This window comes from Nasonia vitripennis, chromosome 3, assembly GCF_009193385.2.
Source record: "Nasonia vitripennis strain AsymCx chromosome 3, Nvit_psr_1.1, whole genome shotgun sequence".
In the NCBI taxonomy this organism is placed as follows: Eukaryota; Metazoa; Arthropoda; class Insecta; order Hymenoptera; family Pteromalidae; genus Nasonia; species Nasonia vitripennis.
The window spans coordinates 24,279,021-24,295,838 of record NC_045759.1 but is presented as its reverse complement, the minus strand read 5'-3'; the positions used below and the strand labels follow the sequence as shown (position 1 = coordinate 24,295,838).

Here is a 16,818-nt window from a genome sequence, read left to right as displayed (position 1 = left end):
TCTCGCAGCTTTCCGAGGGGTTTAGCGCGCTTGGCTCGCTGCTGACATCTCACGGGGACAGTTGGAAATTCGGCGCAGCAAGACGAGGCTACGGCCTACGGCCTATATATACGGAGCTGCAGACGGACAGTAACAACTAACACGTGTGCGAACTGCGCTGCAAAATCATGCGATTGTGTTTTTTCCGATCCAACCTGTCATCGACGCTGTTTCATGGTCCCGAACGGATTTCGTAGACGCCTCCTTTGTTGACGATTGTTCTGTGTAAATCCTCGCCACCCGCGCGTCGATCGGAGACTCTCACATAACCTCTGACTCTGTTCGATCGTTTACGATTGTTCGCGCAGCAGGTAAACCGTTCATCATGGAAGATGCACAGAGCAACAAATCGTCCAGGAAGTGCATGCGCAAGCAGAAACGCGCGCAACACAGGCTCGTCAGAGACATGGGCGTCGAGTGTTCGGAGGAACCGACGCAAGTAAACAAACGCCATTACAAACTAGTCCGATCTTGTTTTCGAAAAATTCACCAATTTTTCTTCTTCTTTTCCACAGTACCTGGCCGTGTGCAACGCCGGGCTGGTCACCGGGCTCAAAAGGGAAAGTTTCGAGCGGTTCATAGCCGATGTGGTTCCGAATTATCAGCTCAGCATGCCTCCAGGAAAATCATACTGTTTCGTCGATTTTTTCAGCCTCGAACGAGCGACGAGCTTCTACGACAAGGTGCACGGAAAGTTGAAAGTGCCCGAGCAGAATACTGTTTTTTATTTGCTCTACATAAAGACGAGTGAGTCGCTTTTTAATTCAGCACTTTGACTTACTTTTCAATGCTTGGATTTCAAATGAAACATTTCTTCAGTTCCATGCTCGGAAGAGCCGCTGGGAAGTGATCTGCCCCCGGGATTGAGATTACTGACGGATTTCGTTAGTCCCGAGGAGGAAGCTGCACTGCTACGAAGTATTGATTGGGACGAGGAGGAAGGTACCGCGGCAGTTTTTAAATGTTACCCAAGTTTGATTTCAAAAAATGACCGCAGTCGTTGCATTCCCCACAGACAGCGCAGACTCGGAACTGAAGCACAGAAAAGTCAAGCACTTTGGCTACAAATTCAGGTACGACAACAACCTGGTGGACGTCGACGACCCAATCGGTCCGATACCAAAGGACTACGAGTTTCTCCAGGCGTTATTTGAAAAGCACGGCTCTGGAAATCACAAGTACGACCAAATAACGGTGAACAGATACCTGCCGGGCCAAGGTATGCCGCTCCTTTCTCATCCAAGACAGCGCTTGCTCTCAGCTCACTCGTCGTACTAATTCTAGTATTTTCAAGGAATTCCACCGCACGTGGACACCCACAGCGTCTTCCAAGACCCCATCCTATCGCTGTCCCTCGGCTCGGCCTGCGTCATGGACTTCAAACGCGGCGACAAAAGGATCGCCCTGGACTTACCAGCCAGGTCCTTACTGATCATGAGCGGAGAAGCGAGATACGCCTGGAGTCACGGGATCTGCCCTCGACACAACGACAACGTGCAGACCAGCACCGGCTTCTCTACTCGTTCGCGTGGTACCAGGGTCTCCTTCACCTTCAGGAAGATTCACAGGGGAGACTGCGAGTGCAGGTACGGGGAATACTGCGATAGCCAAAGGTCCTCGGTGCCACCGGAAATAACTCCGATCGACGGTTCCGTCGCTTCGGAGCTTGAACAAGACTGCGTGCATGGCGTGAGTTTTTACGTTCAATCGTCGCTCTCCCGATACTGCATTCTCGAATATTAATAATATAAATTGAGCATAGGTTTACGAGGAGATCTCGAGCCACTTCAACGAGACGAGGCACAAGCAGTGGCCGAACGTCGCCAAGTTCATCGAGAGCATCGAGACCGGTGGTCTCCTGCTCGATGTTGGCTGTGGAAATGGAAAATATTTACACGGACAACCAGATGTGTTTAAAGTAAACTTCCGTTTATTGATTCATCCTTTCTTTTGCACCTTATAATAATTTATACAAAAAATTTATATTTTTTCTTCACTCTACAGATGGGCTGTGACCGTAGCGCAGGACTTGCCGGAATATGCCGAAGCCGAGGTTTCCAAATAACATTAGCCGATTGCCTACAACTCCCGTACAAATCGCGCACGTTCGACGCCGTGCTTTGCATCGCAGTCATACATCACTTGTCGACCGGTGAGAGAAGAAAGAAAGCCGTCACTGACATCATGAGAATCCTTCGAGCATCCGGCAGAGCGCTCATTTACGTCTGGGCCAAAGAGCAAAACAAGGACTCGCAAAAGTCGACATACTTAAAGTTCAACGCGAACAAGGGCAACAACAGCGAGAAAACGCAACAACTCCGCACCCTGGCGAGCAACGTGACGCTCCCCGTCCACGAGAACAGAACCGAGTTTACCCACAGTGATATGCTCGTCCCTTGGAAGCGAAAGGGCGGCGGCGACTTTTTGCGCTTCTACCACGTCTTCGAGAGCGGCGAGCTGGAGGAGCTGTGCTCCGACGTGCCTGACACCGAGATCGAGCGCGTGTACTACGATCAGGGAAACTGGTGCGTGGTGTTGCGAAAATTATAAAGAGACTAGCGAGAAACGAAAAGGTCTGACTCTGTTTTTTATTAACGAGAAGATTCTACTTGAGCCTACTGCGCAAAATAGAGAAAATATGTATATAATGTAAATATATACCAGCAGTTACGAAAACAAATCGGCGTATATTTTTTGAAAAGTTTATTTAATCCCTAAGAGATATACAAAACAAACGTTTTCTTTGTAACTAAGATATTTCCTAAAGTAACACAGGAAATGTTTGTCATGAGTGTTTTTTCAATATTTGTTTTTATTAATTATCACCATCAATGTATCTGCTTTTCAGTATCAGTACAATTCATTTTTAACCAGCTATATCGTTTAAAATTATGCACATCTGCAAATCAGTATTAAAATATTACAATTTTATATTTTACAGTATTAGTCCTCTAGCTCCCTCCCTAAAAAACAGGTTTTCGTTTTCTCTTTCACTTTTGTCCTCTCATCTTACTCATTGTTCTTACACTTTGTCGTATTATTATAATAAACGTACAATCGTATTCATTCTTTTTTTTTTTCATGACAATATATATGTGTGTGTGGGGGAGACGAAGAGCTTAATGCTGAAAGTGGCGGATGAGTCAAATGAGATTTTTTTCTCTTCGTTATTACGTGATTTTGTTTGTAATACAAGTCAGTCTGATTATAAAGAAGCAGCAACACGCTTCCTGCATATTTTTTCACACATATAATTATCATAATCATCATCCTGGCAATAAAATCTTGAAGTAATATCGAGCTTGCAGCTCATCAGCGTCTTATATAGTTTGCTCTAATCGATGACGATTAGGTAATCTGTACATACTAAGACCTAGGAATGTTAACATTACAAGAAACCACAATAATTTATTATAATACAGCCTGCTGTACACCAGAATGATTTTCATGTAAGGCAGTGCGAAATATCGACACACCACCTTGTTGTCGCTTTTCTTGTCCGACGAAAAACGAACGATATATCGTTTGTGTGTGTTTGTGTGTGTGTGTATGTTGTTAAATTTTGAGAAAATATTTATAGAAGCTTGTCATTTTCAAGAAATATCATTTTTATTGACAAAATGAATGTTTGTAAGAAGGGGATATAACGATGGTAAGGGGCAGGGACCGATCTCTTTGTTCAAACCAAATATATAGATATCTTAATACAATGAAACCTACTCGTCAGTCGAATCATTATCAGAAATTTAAAAGTAAACTCAAATCAAATTTTTAGAAGTCATACACATTAATCATATAATAATAATATTCGTGTTAATTATAATCGATAAAAAAAGAGTCTGTAAACCGAGTGAACTATTTGCGTTACAATGACTGATAAAACAGGCTTAAGCACTCTCTATAATCCCCGTTCCAACGATAAACAGCATATTACAATCGAGAGGAGTGGAATAACAATGATTTACGTTGTACGCACAACAGCCACCCTTTTTTTCACTTTTTCCCTTTCCCTCGTTTCCTCACATCTGTGCAATACATTAATTAATAAGGATTCTTGTGCTCTTCGGCCATGGAGCAAAAATTTCGAAAAAATTTGCTTAGTTTGTTTTGATTTAAGAAAGCTGCCTTGGCTTTCTTTCGCTCGTTAACCACTCGCTAATTAAACATTAGGCTCAATCACGCGCGTTGCAGTCCTAGATAAGAGTATCTTATAACTCGAGATCGCATTGTAACGTACGCGATTGAGATCGAATCGTACCATTAGTGGTTTATAACATCGATATAAATTACACAGGTACAGCGAGGTGCAGCATTACAGCACACTCCTCATTTAGAATCGCAAATAAAATAAAATAGAAAAAAAACGTAAAGCCACCATCTCCCCACCTGCGCGATTCATTCAGCCGATCCGAGCATGAGAATTAATTAAAGAATAAGAAGTATAACTGTACAAAAATCGAGTAATTACAAAAAACTGCTTTAATCATTATATCTTATTAATCGCTTACTAACGCTGGCACCGAATGAACTGAACTGATAACGTTCCGCGAGCATGATCCTCTGGAGGTGGATTACGCTCCATCGATTAATACAATTATCCTTTCCATCATTATTTTTCTTTATATTCATTAATAACTAAATCAAATGTTTTTATCTTTTTTTGCCGCTTTTTAACATAGAGTGGAGACAAAGTCAGCGATAATTGAGAGCCCCTGCGCCTTCCACCTCATGACAGATAAGTGGGCACCGTCTCTTCTACTCTCTTTCTCTCCCTCTCGTGTTTTCTTTTTTTCTATCATCTCTCTCTCTTTCTCTCTCTTGCTTTCTTACTCGTTTTTTCTCTTACTCTCTTTTTCTCGTTTTACTCATCATCTTCCTTGCTTCTATCCTATGCCACTTTACATGTTACTATCAATATGTTAAAATACAAATGTCACTCATACATCTCCTCTCGCATATCACTCACACATACAATTTTCTTTTAAAATAATTATTATAATCGCGGTTTTTTTCTTTAATTATTATTGTGAACAGTCGGGGGACTGGTGGTTAGTTATTTGTTCTCCTAGTGGTGTAAGTACGCTCACGCTAAGGTCAATGGTATGTACAGTAGGTGAGGTATGCATCGGGATCAAGGACACGGGGTGATAGATGAGATTTTTGACGTGCGTCCGCTATTTGTTACTCTCCTTGCTATTCGTCTTCCTCTTCCCATCCGTCCTCTTCGTCGCTCTCCGCCTTCTTGGCTACTACTGCGGGTGCACAAACTCCGGGTCCGTCCTTCTGCTTCTTTTTGTACGCAGTCATTTCCTGCAAAGACACGATTGGGTTTCCCGTAAGTATAAGCCGTCGACGCCAAGAACTACTACTGCGACTGCTACCAAAACCACAATAGATACTCACTCTTTCATATCGAGCCTTGTCCTTCTCAGCCATAGCCTCGTATTTGCCTTTGAGTTCAGGGCCGGCGTCGGACCACTTCTTGCCGAGCTCCTTGGCAATGTCACCTACTCCGTACTCGGGGTTCAGCATCTTGACCTTACCTCGCTCGTCATTGCAGAACCAGAAGAATGCCGACCTGTGTGCGAGCGCGCGCGCGCGAGGAGAAAAATGTCATTTAGCGAAATCCGTTGTAAATCTCTGGCGTTTGGCGTTGCTGGTGTAATAATACTTACAGGGATCGCTTAGGCGCGTTGGGGTCCTTGATGTGCTTGCGCTTCTTGCCCCGGCCCGTGACCTTCTCGCCCTTGGGCGGTATGTAGCTCTGCATCTCGGTGTCGTATCGCTTCTTGTCCTTCTCGGCCATCTCGTGGAAACGCTTCTTCTCCTTGTCGCTCATGGTCTGAAAAAGACAAGCAGAAACGCGCGAGAGAAAGCACGCAACACATCGTGTCATTATAGTCAAGGCACACTGAGTAACAAAGCTTGCGCCTCGTCATTTTGGCTGGGTTTTGTCTGGGAATGATTCGAGTACATGCGACTGATGGATGATGATTAAAAAAACATATTTCAATTCGAAAGTCGGAAGGAAAAAATTACGACCGGCTGGCGGAGACGCGAGCGCGGGCGAGGGAAAATTCGAGGGGACGCTACCCCGCGTCGGGGTGGAAAACACAAAGTAGGGTCTTGCGCGTATTGATCGGGCGCGCGGGGGAGAGAGAAAGAGAGCCGGCGGCGCAGGACTCTCTCTCTCTCTCCCCCCAGCGGCGTCGGCGTTTTCAGAGCGGGATATCAATTTTCATCGCGGCGTGAGGCTACGTAAGGTTACGTATTTTTTCGCCCCCTCTAGAGCCGCCGAGCGCCGCATCGGGAAATTCGTCGACGACCGATCGCGCCCCGTCCAACGCATCGGGCCAAAAAGGCGCGTGAATTTAAAAACGAACCAAGTAATTCGATGAGAGAGCAAAGGCGATTTTCCGAGCGTCGATGGAAAAAGGGGGGTCGCTCGCGCTCACTCCCCTCAGCGCGACGAGCGAGAGGTGGGACAGCGGCGCAGCGGTGCATGGCGAAAGGGGGAGGCGTTCCGGTCGAAGGGCGAGCCGGGCGAGGGGAGTCAACGTCGCGCGCAGGGGTTGGTCGATAGTCGTGGCGACGCGAGACTCTGCCCCAAACCCTAACCCACTTTTTATATCCTCTCCCCCCCACCCGATCTCGGCGTATTTTCTCTCTCCCTCTCGCGCGCGCAACGATGACTTTCCGTGCTGCTGCTGCTGCCGCTGCTGGTGGTGGTGGTGGTGGTGGTGGTGCTGGTGAGGACACGCTACCTCCTTTACCCCCGAAAATTGCGGGCCGCGATCGAACGAGGGGCTGCCGGCGCTGCTCCGTCGTCGGTCTGACGTTTATTAAAAAGGGGAGGGGAATTATGAAAATAGACGTCTCTTCCTCGCGCTCGCTCTTATTTTATAATCCCAATGCCGATGCAGTTTATTTTCGCTTGCAAAATTGAGCGCGCACACTTGACATTCGCGGAGATAGCGATAAGCCGGCACTGAATTCGATCGAGTCGATGCGCATCGCGAAGCGCGCAATACAGGCGGCCAAGTTTGCCAGAGTTCACACGTTGTCGCGCGCGCGCGCTTCCGCGAGAGATGAGCGAAAAAAGACGCTGCTTGATTAATCGCGCCGTCGTCCCTTGACCAAGTAACCCTCCGAAAGTGGCAACAGCGAGCAAAAGAAATCGGCATCCGCACCCACACGCGCACTCGTAGAGAAGCACGGCGAACGCGATCCCCTCGGACCCGAGAGCGTTTATCGGCTTTATTGCCGGAAGTGCCAGCTCGCTCTCGCTCACATGTGTGTCGCCGGCGGCGACGGGAGAGCCTGGGAATCGCGAGCCGGTGTTTATTTCGTTATCGGCCGGCTCGATGCACGCGCGCACGCTCCACACACACACACACGCGCGCGCGTAGGGCGTAATGCAACCACGTACGCGCGCGCGCGTCTCCGAGACGAGTCGAGAGAGCGTCTCTCTGTATAGGTGGGCGCGCGCCGGTACAGCAGTCAATGGAGTTATACCCGCAAGACGGAGGAGAAGAGACACTACTCTCCGATACGGGATGTAAACACACGCGGTTGCCGCGCGCGCGCTCCGTTCTGGTATTCGACCTCTAATACTATGCGCGCGTACACACGCGGTCTGTTGTCGCACGCTGGGACGCGACAGCGCATTACCTATACACGTCGCCGACAATTACACTCTCTCCCTGCGGACCTGCGAAACGAAACGCGAACGTAGAGGAGAGGCGCGATGGTGTCCGTGCATGGGGAGATGTTATTTTTAAATTGCAAATGGCCGACGGCGAGCTGCCATGGCGGATATTTAATGCGAGATATTGAATTTTTCAACGCTTTTCGATGCGCGCGATTACGCAACTCCTCTCTCCCCCGGGCGGAGGATCGCGCTTTATTTTTTCAGCTCGCGACTCTCTCGTTCGTAGAGTTGTTTGTAAATTGACGATAACGGCGCCGATCGCTCGATATTGAATTTTCCGACGCGTATTTTTTTTCTTCTCTCTCTCTTCCCCGCTCGCTTCTCTACTCGGCTGCCGTTTTCTCGGAGCAAATTTATTATACGCTTTATCGAACAACAAATTGCCGGTAAAAATAAAGGAGCTAGGCGCTCGAGTGAAGCGCAGAAAAAGCGAGTCGATATCGTCGTTGCCGATTGCGCACACGCCGTCGGATCGTGCTTCTTTTCGAACGGAACAGATATGGAAAAATGAAGATGATGAGATCGGTTAGAGGAGTAATGTACGGCACGAGACTCACCTTCCACCTGAGGGCGCACTTTTTGGAGAATTCCTGGAAGACGATGTTCTCATCGGGGTGCTTCTTCTTGTGTTCCTGACGGCAGGTCTGTACGAAGAAGGCGTACGCCGTCATGCGTCCCCTTGGCTTGGTAGATTTCGCTCCTCTTTTGTCCTGCTGTAATACCGCGTTATTTTGTTGAAGATTATTTTGATGAAACTGCTGTATCTGATGCTGAAATCGAGAAGATAAAAGCCCTAGGTTAGAGGGAAGGTTCGCCGATGCCAAAGCTCTTAAAGTTTTCTTCAGAGAAATTTTGCTCTCTCGTCTGCGCCGCTGTGTAATTTAATTTTGTGGATAATTTATATTGTAGTAGTGTCGGTTTTCGCGCGCAGATGGCCTGATTGATTGCATTTTTCCGTGAGATAGAGGCGATTCTTTCGGAACGTGCGGAAAGTTTGGGCCGCGATTTTTCCAAGATAACTGACTTATTCAGCGGCGCGATCCGATTATGCCAAAGTTCTTTGCTTATCGATGAAACTTGCGTCGAAACGAGTTCGCAACGCGAGGCTCGACTTTCCCTCGAAAAAAAAGGAACAACTCCGAAAAATTACCGCGGCGCCTTCACGGAAGAATGCAAGGCTCGCGTTTTTACGTCCCTGTCCATCTCTCTTTCTCTCTCTCTCTCTCTCTCTCTCTCTCTCTCTCTCTCTCTCTCTCTCTCTCTCTCTCTCTCTCTCTCTCTCATCTCTGAGTTCGCGGTTTCCACTCGCACAAGAGAGAGAAAGACGCATAGTTGAGCCGAGTAAAAAACAAAGTAATCAAACCAATTATCCGGCGTAAAGTAAGAGCGGAACAGCGACTGCTGCCGAAGGGGGGATGAACATAAAGCGAGGCCTGGTAATTTTGGTAATTCTACTTTAGGGCCGTGCCGATTTTGAAAAAAAAGTTCAACAACGCGTAGGAACATGGTTGCCAAAGGCTGCGGGCCAGCCAATTGCACACACACGCGGAGGTGTCAGTGACACAGGCCCGACAGTCGCGTAGCGTAAGTAATACAGTCAGGAAATGATAACGAACGGCGAGGAAAAATGTGCGGAGCGCGCGAATGTGTGAGTGTCATCGAATTCTCGGTCATCCAGCATCGGCGATTTTTCCAGACGCTGGACAGTGAGGAGGATGAGCTCTTGAGAGGATGGGTTTCCCAGGATCCCCAAGCAACGACTATCGTCGTCGCCTCCTCCACACAATCCACCCAAGGACTCGGCAAAGTCCAAGGGCCTCTCATACGAGGATGCGGAAAAATAAGAAAGAAAAAATAATGAAATCGCCGCTGCCCCGAAAAGCCGGCTGCTGCTGCTGCTGCTGCTGCTGCTGGTACGCGGCGGTGGCGCGCGCGAAGCAGAATCAATAGCCGGAGCAGCGCATAGCGGTGGCGGTGGCGGCGCACACATACACGCGCACACATACTCCGACGCCACCTACTCTCTCATATATTCCGCCGAGCAGCGAGAGAAGGAAAAATTCGAAAATAACGCTCTTTTTGAGGTTAGAGACGGCGCGCCGTGCGCGGATTAGAAAGCGATGAACGATAGGAGTACGATAATCGGCGTTGCTCCGAAACTCCGAACGAGAATGGTTTCGTTAATCGCGCTCGATTGGGAAAAGGAGAGACGGGACGCGCGCCGGTTGAACGAAAACAAACGTCGCTTTGCTTCCGCTAGAGGAAAACACGGCGGAGCGTAGAGAGCCGCTCGACGGAAGGTAAACACCTGGCAGTCTGGAGCAAACAAACATGGCCGTGCCGATTTTTCCAAACTGCCCTGCGCCCGATGGTGCGCGCTTAATTTTCGCGAAAAGCCCCGCGTAGAGTTCGAGCGAGTAAAAAGGAAGAATCGAGCGGCGGCGGCGGCGGCAGCCGCCCGACATGGCTGGCGCGCGAACGGCTTCGGCTGCCGCGATACAAAATGGACGGGAAGAGCCTGCTGCTATGGCTCTGTCTCTCTCTCTCTCTCTCTCTCGCTCTCTCTCTCGCTCGGGACGGCGCGCTCGGACGAAAACACGCGCTCGCCGTGAAAGTCCGCGCCGTGCTGGCCCGAAAAACGTCAAAAGAACGTTTTCATTTTTCACGGCAACGCGGCGACGGCGGCGGCGGCGGCGAGCGCGCGCCTTCGCATTCCTCGGGCAATTGCGCGGATATGAGAATAACCTTGGAGCGCGAGCGCGCGCGAAAAGTGTCTCGCGTGTATAGGAAAAGTACTAGTCTCGCAGGCACACACACAAACACACACACACGCGGTATGGATAGGCTCCCACGTGCACACTCTGTCGCGAAAAGAAAGGACTCCCCCGCTAGCGGAGAACGCGGGGCAAACTAACCGGCGACATGATGGGCGGTGTGGAGGTCTGCGTCGTGATGGAGGCGAGGTGCTGTCCCTGCTGCAGCTGCTGCTGGTGAATGTTGTTCTGCTGCTCCATCACTTGGCTGGGGTACCACCACTGGACGCCGGGCGGCGCCGACGGGGCGCTGACCGGCACGCCGGTCCTGTAGTCGTAGCCCTTCATGCAGGCGACGGGGCTGCTGCTCGAGACCGGGCTGCTCTGGGCGCCCGTCGTCGCGGGGTTCTGGAAGCTGGAGGCCATCTTGTAGGAGAAGAGCTGCTGCGTCGCCGCGGCGGCGGCGGTGCTCCTCACGATGTCCTGGTGGTGCTGGCTCAGCTGCTGCTGCTGCGCTTGCTGCTGGGCTTGCTGCTGTGCCTGCTGCTGCGCCTGCTGCTGGGCCTGCTGCTGGGCCTGCTGCTGCGCGGCCGCCTGCTGGTTGAGCAGGTGCTGGTGCAGCTGGTTCTGCTGCTGCTGCTGCTGCTGGGCAGCTGCGACGGCGGCCGCCTGGTGCTGGGCCTGCTGCTGGGCAGCAGCCGCGGCGGCCTGCTCGTTGAGGCCGGCCGGCCACCACGCGGTGGCGCCGGCCTGGCCGTCCTCTCGGCTCCCTGGGCTAGCCGTGGCCCAGCCACCGGCGACGCGGTGGTGCTCCGACATGATGCTCTTTGCTGTGTTATACTCGTATGCTTGTCTCACTTGCACACACTCTTTGTGTGCCGCTGCTACTGCTGCTACTGTCTCTCTCTCTTTCCCTCGGCTGCCGCTGATGCCGCTGCTGCTGCGTCTGTCTCACTCACGCGCGCGTTGGCTACGCTGGCAAGAAGCCTAGCCCTCTCTCGCTCTGTCTCGCTTTCTCACGCACACGCGCGCACACACTGCTCCGGCTGCGTTGCTCTTCGCATTCGCGGCAACCTCGTGCCTCGCCGCTGCCGATGCTGCTTCTCTCGGGCCTCCTAGCAGAGGATGCCGTCGTCGCCGTGGTTAATAACTGTACTCACTGTTGTACTCACACGCGCGCGCGCGTTCTCTTTTTCTCCGTCTTCGTCGCTCTCTCTCTCTCTCTCTCTCTCTCTCTCTTTCTCCGTCTCTCTTTCACTCACTTGCTGTCTCTCTTTTTCGTGCGGTCGTCGTGGTAGGGGCCACACGCGCGCGTTCCGCGCTCTCTTCTCGGCTTTGTGTGCCGCTGGTGCTGCTGCTGCTGCGGCTGCCCCTCTGCTGCCTCGCTGCTTTGCTGCTGCTGGTGGAGCGAGCGCCCGGATCGTGTGCTCTCCCTCTCCCCCGCTGCTGCTGCTTCTCTCTTCCGTTCCGTCTCTCCTTCTCCCCTTCGTGCGCTCTCTCTCTCTCTCTCTCTCGGCTTTACGAGCGGAGCGGCGCTCGGGCTCGTAGGCGCACTTTTTCTCTCTCTCTCTCTCTCTCTTGCGCTGGCTGTTCAAAATATCGTTACGAAATTACGTCCAACTCGGTGGCGGTGGCGCAGAGCCCCGCGCGCGCGCGCGCGTCGTCGCCGCGCACACTGCTCGCTGCTGCTTCCTCTTGTTCCGGCTCCTCGTGCTCTTTTCGCCGCTGTTCTCCGAACGTCACTGCACGATAGTCTATATAAAACTCGCGATGCCCACTGCAGCACAACAAAATGTCGGTCGGTCAGCCGCGCAGCCTCGGCTGCTGCAGCTAGTCGCTCTGGCAGCCGCACGGCGCAGGAAAACGCGGCAGAGCAGCGGCGGCAATACGAGCGTGTGTGCGTGCGTGTGTATGTATACACAACGCCGTCTGTCTCTCTCTCTCTCGCTCTCTCTCGCTCTCTCGCTCGCTCTGACTCTCTCTCTCTCTCTCTTTCTCGCGCGCGCGGGCGGCGGCGGCGACTCTATAGTACACACGGTATGGCTGCTGCTGCGTCCGTTCGACAGGATAGGATGATGGTGGGCTGGCTTGGCTCGTACTCGACGCGCTCTACGACGTAGCCTCAACGCTGTAACCCCGCTCTCTCTCCTCTCTCTCCCCCCACTCGGCGCTAACGCTGGCTGGCCGGCGGTGGGTACGGGAATCGCCGAGGCACCACACAGAGCCCTGCGCCACTGGTTCGTTGTCTCGCTTCCCCGCCGCCGCCCCTACTCCTCTGCCGACTTTTCTCTTTCTCTCTTGCGCGTGTGTACGTGCGCCTGCGCTATTACGCGTTCCCCCGTCAGCTGCGTCCGTCTCTCTCGCTCCTGGCGTTCTTTCTCCCTCTTCTTTTTCTGCGCGCGCGCGCGCGCGCCACGCCGTCGAACGAACGCTGCCGCCGTCGATGCTCGCCATCGGCGCTCCGCGTTTCGCGTTTCTTTCGTTTCGGAGCGGCGTGGGCGCGCGAGCTCCGATTTTTCGGAACGCTGGAAAATCGCGCTGGCCGAGGATTTTCACCATGGCGATCGTCCACGCCGGAACGATAATACGCTAAGAGAGCCAATGCGCATAAAAGAGCGAGAGAGAGAGAGAGAGAGAGAGCGAGGGACGACGGTGGCGTCGGTTCCCCTTACGTTCTTTCTCTCTGCGGCGTCGTCTCTCTTTCTAATGGGCAGCAGAATGCGGCGTTGCCGAGCTGGCTCGCTAGCCGGTTGCTCACAAAGGAGAAGTCTCGAGTGCCGACCAATCGGCCCGCCGGGCGAGGCTCGCCCCGATGGCGGGAGAACGTCCAAGACCGAGAGCAGGCAACGTCGCCTTCTCTGCTCCTACTTCCACTGAGCGCGCATACACTGGCGTTTGCCCGCGTGTGAGTACGCTGTACATACGGACGCGCCGAGAGGAACCCTTCTCTACCCTTGAAACTCGAGGTCAACATTTAGGCGCGCGCGTTCTCTCTTTCGCGCACGAGACTTTTTGCGGGGTTTTTCCCGAGGAGCCATGTTTTTCGAGCTCTGCTCTGCGGCGTAGATTCGTGCGAGAAAAAAGGAGGGAAAAGTTGCTCCGCTCAAGTGCGCAGTCGTCGGATTTCCCGCGCGTTTTCGAGCACCAGCGTCGCATAATGCACGAAACGGAACGATTCTCGTTTCGCTCGTTCCCTCGGCCGCTCTCTGCTCGAGGCTCTCTCTCTCTCTCTCCCTTTGTTTTACGCGGAATCGTCGATCGTTTTTTCAACCGATCTCTCTTTTACTCGCTCGTCCCCCGCGGCACTGCGCGCCGTGTCTCGACTTTTTCGGAGCCGAGGCTGCCGCGAAGCTATACGTATTACATGGGTGTGCGCGACGGAGACAGGAGAATAAAGAGCGAGTTCGCGAGTATTGCGCAATTCGAGTCGCGCTTATGCAATCCTTTATTTTTTTCCGTGAAGCACGCAGTTTTTCGTCCGTATCCTGTTACGTGTCGAAAGGCGTGCGCGCGAGCGCGTTCCCGAGATTTTTGAGAAAAACGCCTGTGGGCACGGCGCGCGAGCCAGAGGAGATTGAACTCTGAGGAGGAAAAAATAGCGTAAAAACGCGCCTGATACGCGTGTTATTCGCGCGGCTTAGGTTACTACTGCTTCCGACATAACTCTCCGTACTATTTTCGCTACGCGAGAATAAACATTAGGCCCGGCCGCGCGTCGCCGACGGCGGAAATCATTTCGGAGCCGGGTAAAAAACAACCAGTCGCCAGCGTCATAGCATTTTATACAATTTTATAATAATATAATAATAATAATTGGATAAAGACTCGGGCCGACCTTCCATCTCTCTCTCTCTCTTACTCTCCTCATCTTGCTGATAACCGCGAATTGAGTATATACCCACACATATAGAGGCGAGTGGAGAGCGGCGAATCGAAGCTCGGCGAGCGGGAAAAGAGAGACGAGGCGAGAACCGGGTTCGGGTCAATAAGACGTGAGGGGGAGAGAGAGAGAGAGAGAGAGAGAGAGCGAGTCGATTGCCGCGCGCGCCGCCGTGGAAGGGAGACAGAGAACGCTGTGCGCGCTGGCCTAGCCCTGGGAATGCGAGCCCGCGCAGCGGCGCGCCAGCGCTAACGAACGAATCGAACGCAGGATGGGAGCGAGGGAGAGAGAAGGACGAGAATATTATTATCGCGTAAAAAGCCCCGACGAAATAATGAAACAAACTTTATTTTGTTTTTGCTGAGTCTCGTTTTCTTTTTTCGTTACCACGGTGGCATTTTTGCGAGATTTTAAAGAAATTTAGAACATTTACAAGAGAAAAAAATTGGTTTATGGCTGCCCTGAAGATTTTGCTTCGAACAACGAGAATTGTGCAGAAAAACGTTTGTTCGTGACAGAAGTACACTAGACTTTTAAATGGATTGCGCTATTGAAAAATGTTTCGCAAAAGGGCACAAATGAGCAAGATTCTGTTGAATTTATAACACGGCAGTGAGCGTATATTCTCTGGTTATATTCCGTATAAATATAAAACAATCTACTAAAAAGGTGAAAAAGAACGCGCGCTTAACAACGCTCCGAAACCAGAAAAGTTGTATTGCGTTAAATTTACAACAAGATAAAAGCTGAAATATATCGGCCGATGCGGATTTAAATTTCGCGCTGCAACGGCACTGAAAAGTCGACTCGTCCAATGCGGATCTATAAAACGAATATAGGCGGGACGACAACTCTGCGCCTGGAATTAAATTTCAGCATAACGAGAATCATCAGTATTTATTTCCTTTACATTGACCGATTCGGTGACAGCGTTTAAAAGTGTATTGCTTATTGGCAAGATAATAATTATTCAAAAATAACTTTAGCGCAATTGCGAGATACAAAGAAAACTCGTAATTACGTCGAGTATTTTCCACCGGCTTGTTTTTTTTTTTCAAAAACCAACATTCCTCGGCATCCAAAATTCCTCGAAGGCTAGAAGGCCAGATTTCCCTCGCTGCAGGTACTCGTCCCCGTCATCTTCCCCGCCCAACCGAAAATTCAGAAAACTCGATCTGTTCGAAACGAAAAAAAGAAACAACCAGCCTGCACACGTAGCAAGAAAAGCGGCGCGCAGGTAAGCATGCCTCGGACCATGGCATCCCCAACGCTCTCTCTCTCTCTCTCTCTCTCTCTCCCTTTTCCCCTCCATTTCTCTCTTTCTCACACACAACGAGCATGTGGCGTAACAGCCGGCTGCGTTGCACGGACCAAGCCAAGCGAGAAAAAAACGCGCGGGAAAAGGCCCTCGCATTTTCCACGCGCCGAGTTTCCCCCCGTAATACGCACAAGGGGGGCAAACTTTCCCCCTGCGTATTTACACACGCGACGTGATATCGAGCACCGATTAGACCGTTGCGTCGGATTAGCGATGGGCGATAGTAAATTTCGGAGGGACACAAAAGGGTAATACGTTGTGCAAGTCGCTGCACTTTTTTTTTATTGAGTTTCGGTAAAAATAGCGCGTCACATGGATAATTGGGGGCCTTTCTTATTTCGACTGTTGGCTGAAATTGCACGCTGTCGTCAAAGCCGTAGGTGCACCAGCAATGCGCGGTAAAACGTTACAAACGACAGTTTTTAAATCCTAATTTGGAGTCGGTACTAACGACGTTAGAAAGAGCTTTGGCATTTTGGGAAGAAAGGAGGATTACAAATTTTGGGCATCTTCTCGATTTCACAAATACATTTACATTTATAATATTAAAACGATATAAATTATGAATATGAAATGCAGTAAAACAAGTATACATGTGATCGTACTTTGTAACCACCTCAGCTTTTTGGAAAGTTTAATTCAATTTAATTGAAACAAGAAAAGTAATTGATTATAGCGATCCAAACAAAATTAAAACATTGTATGCTATATTATTTTTCTGTAAAACCGATGAAAATATCAGTAGTGCTTTCTTTTTTCATAAAAAATTAAGTAAGTATTTCAATGTTTATCAGAGTAGTCAACCTACAAACAGGTTAAGTATTATGACAGTCATCGATGACTTGTAACTTTTGTACCTGCGTGTATAATAATTTAACAACATTATTGTGCTTTTTTCACGTGTACTAAAAAAATATAAGAAGCAACGATTTACGAACGTTGTAATGTGCTTTTTCGTACCGGCTAATCACATTACCGCAAGCACAATATTTTGATGCCAATTTTTCGTATTGAAAATTTCAAATTATGAAACGTAATATTACATTCCTAGCGTCGTGGTTACAAGTACGTCAAACGGAGAATCCAGACAAAAAATAACGTATGCAACTGAATCACT

The 16,818-nt window shown here is 50.3% G+C and overlaps 2 protein-coding genes across 5 annotated transcripts; one reads left to right on the top strand and one right to left on the bottom strand.

Moving 5' to 3' along the window:
- Window positions 1-79: 79 nt before the first annotated feature.
- On the top strand, window positions 80-3,457 carry LOC100122369 (alkylated DNA repair protein alkB homolog 8). 3 transcript variants are annotated; one of them, XM_001605926.6, is made up of 7 exons: window positions 80-478; window positions 555-786; window positions 859-981; window positions 1,055-1,258; window positions 1,334-1,728; window positions 1,802-1,957; window positions 2,044-3,457. In XM_001605926.6, exons 1-7 carry the CDS (start codon window positions 365-367, stop codon window positions 2,587-2,589), a joined length of 1,770 nt encoding a protein of 589 aa, XP_001605976.1. In that variant the 5' UTR covers window positions 80-364; the 3' UTR covers window positions 2,590-3,457. The 3 variants fall into 3 exon arrangements, with proteins under 3 accessions (XP_001605976.1, XP_016839158.1, XP_032454267.1); XM_016983669.3 differs by having other exon boundaries at window positions 124-478; window positions 1,037-1,258; XM_032598376.1 differs by having other exon boundaries at window positions 134-474.
- Window positions 3,109-16,818, bottom strand: LOC100122354 (high mobility group protein DSP1). 2 transcript variants are annotated; one of them, XM_016983671.3, is made up of 5 exons: window positions 10,666-16,818; window positions 8,308-8,463; window positions 5,715-5,881; window positions 5,443-5,617; window positions 3,109-5,349 (listed from the first exon to the last, which is right to left on the bottom strand). In XM_016983671.3, the coding sequence occupies exons 1-5, from the start codon at window positions 11,320-11,322 to the stop codon at window positions 5,233-5,235; spliced, it is 1,272 nt and encodes a 423-aa protein (XP_016839160.2). In that variant the 5' UTR covers window positions 11,323-16,818; the 3' UTR covers window positions 3,109-5,232. The 2 variants fall into 2 exon arrangements, with proteins under 2 accessions (XP_016839160.2, XP_031783402.1); XM_031927542.2 differs by having other exon boundaries at window positions 3,627-5,349; window positions 8,308-8,520.

Excerpts from the sequence above, each read along its gene's own strand:
- LOC100122354 (XM_031927542.2), bottom strand. The coding sequence starts at position 11,322 with ATGTCGGAGCACCACCGCGTCGCCGGTGGCTGGGCCACGGCTAGCCCA. Across the intron at positions 8,521-10,665 it reads CACCGCCCATCATGTCGCCG|CATCAGATACAGCAGTTTCA; the intron begins GTTAGTTTGCCC and ends TCTCGATTTCAG. Across the intron at positions 5,618-5,714 it reads AACGCGCCTAAGCGATCCCT|GTCGGCATTCTTCTGGTTCT; the intron begins GTAAGTATTATT and ends GCTCGCACACAG.
- LOC100122369 (XM_016983669.3), top strand. The coding sequence starts at position 365 with ATGGAAGATGCACAGAGCAACAAATCGTCCAGGAAGTGCATGCGCAAG. Across the intron at positions 787-858 it reads TTTGCTCTACATAAAGACGA|TTCCATGCTCGGAAGAGCCG; the intron begins GTGAGTCGCTTT and ends ACATTTCTTCAG. Across the intron at positions 982-1,036 it reads TGATTGGGACGAGGAGGAAG|TCGTTGCATTCCCCACAGAC; the intron begins GTACCGCGGCAG and ends AAATGACCGCAG.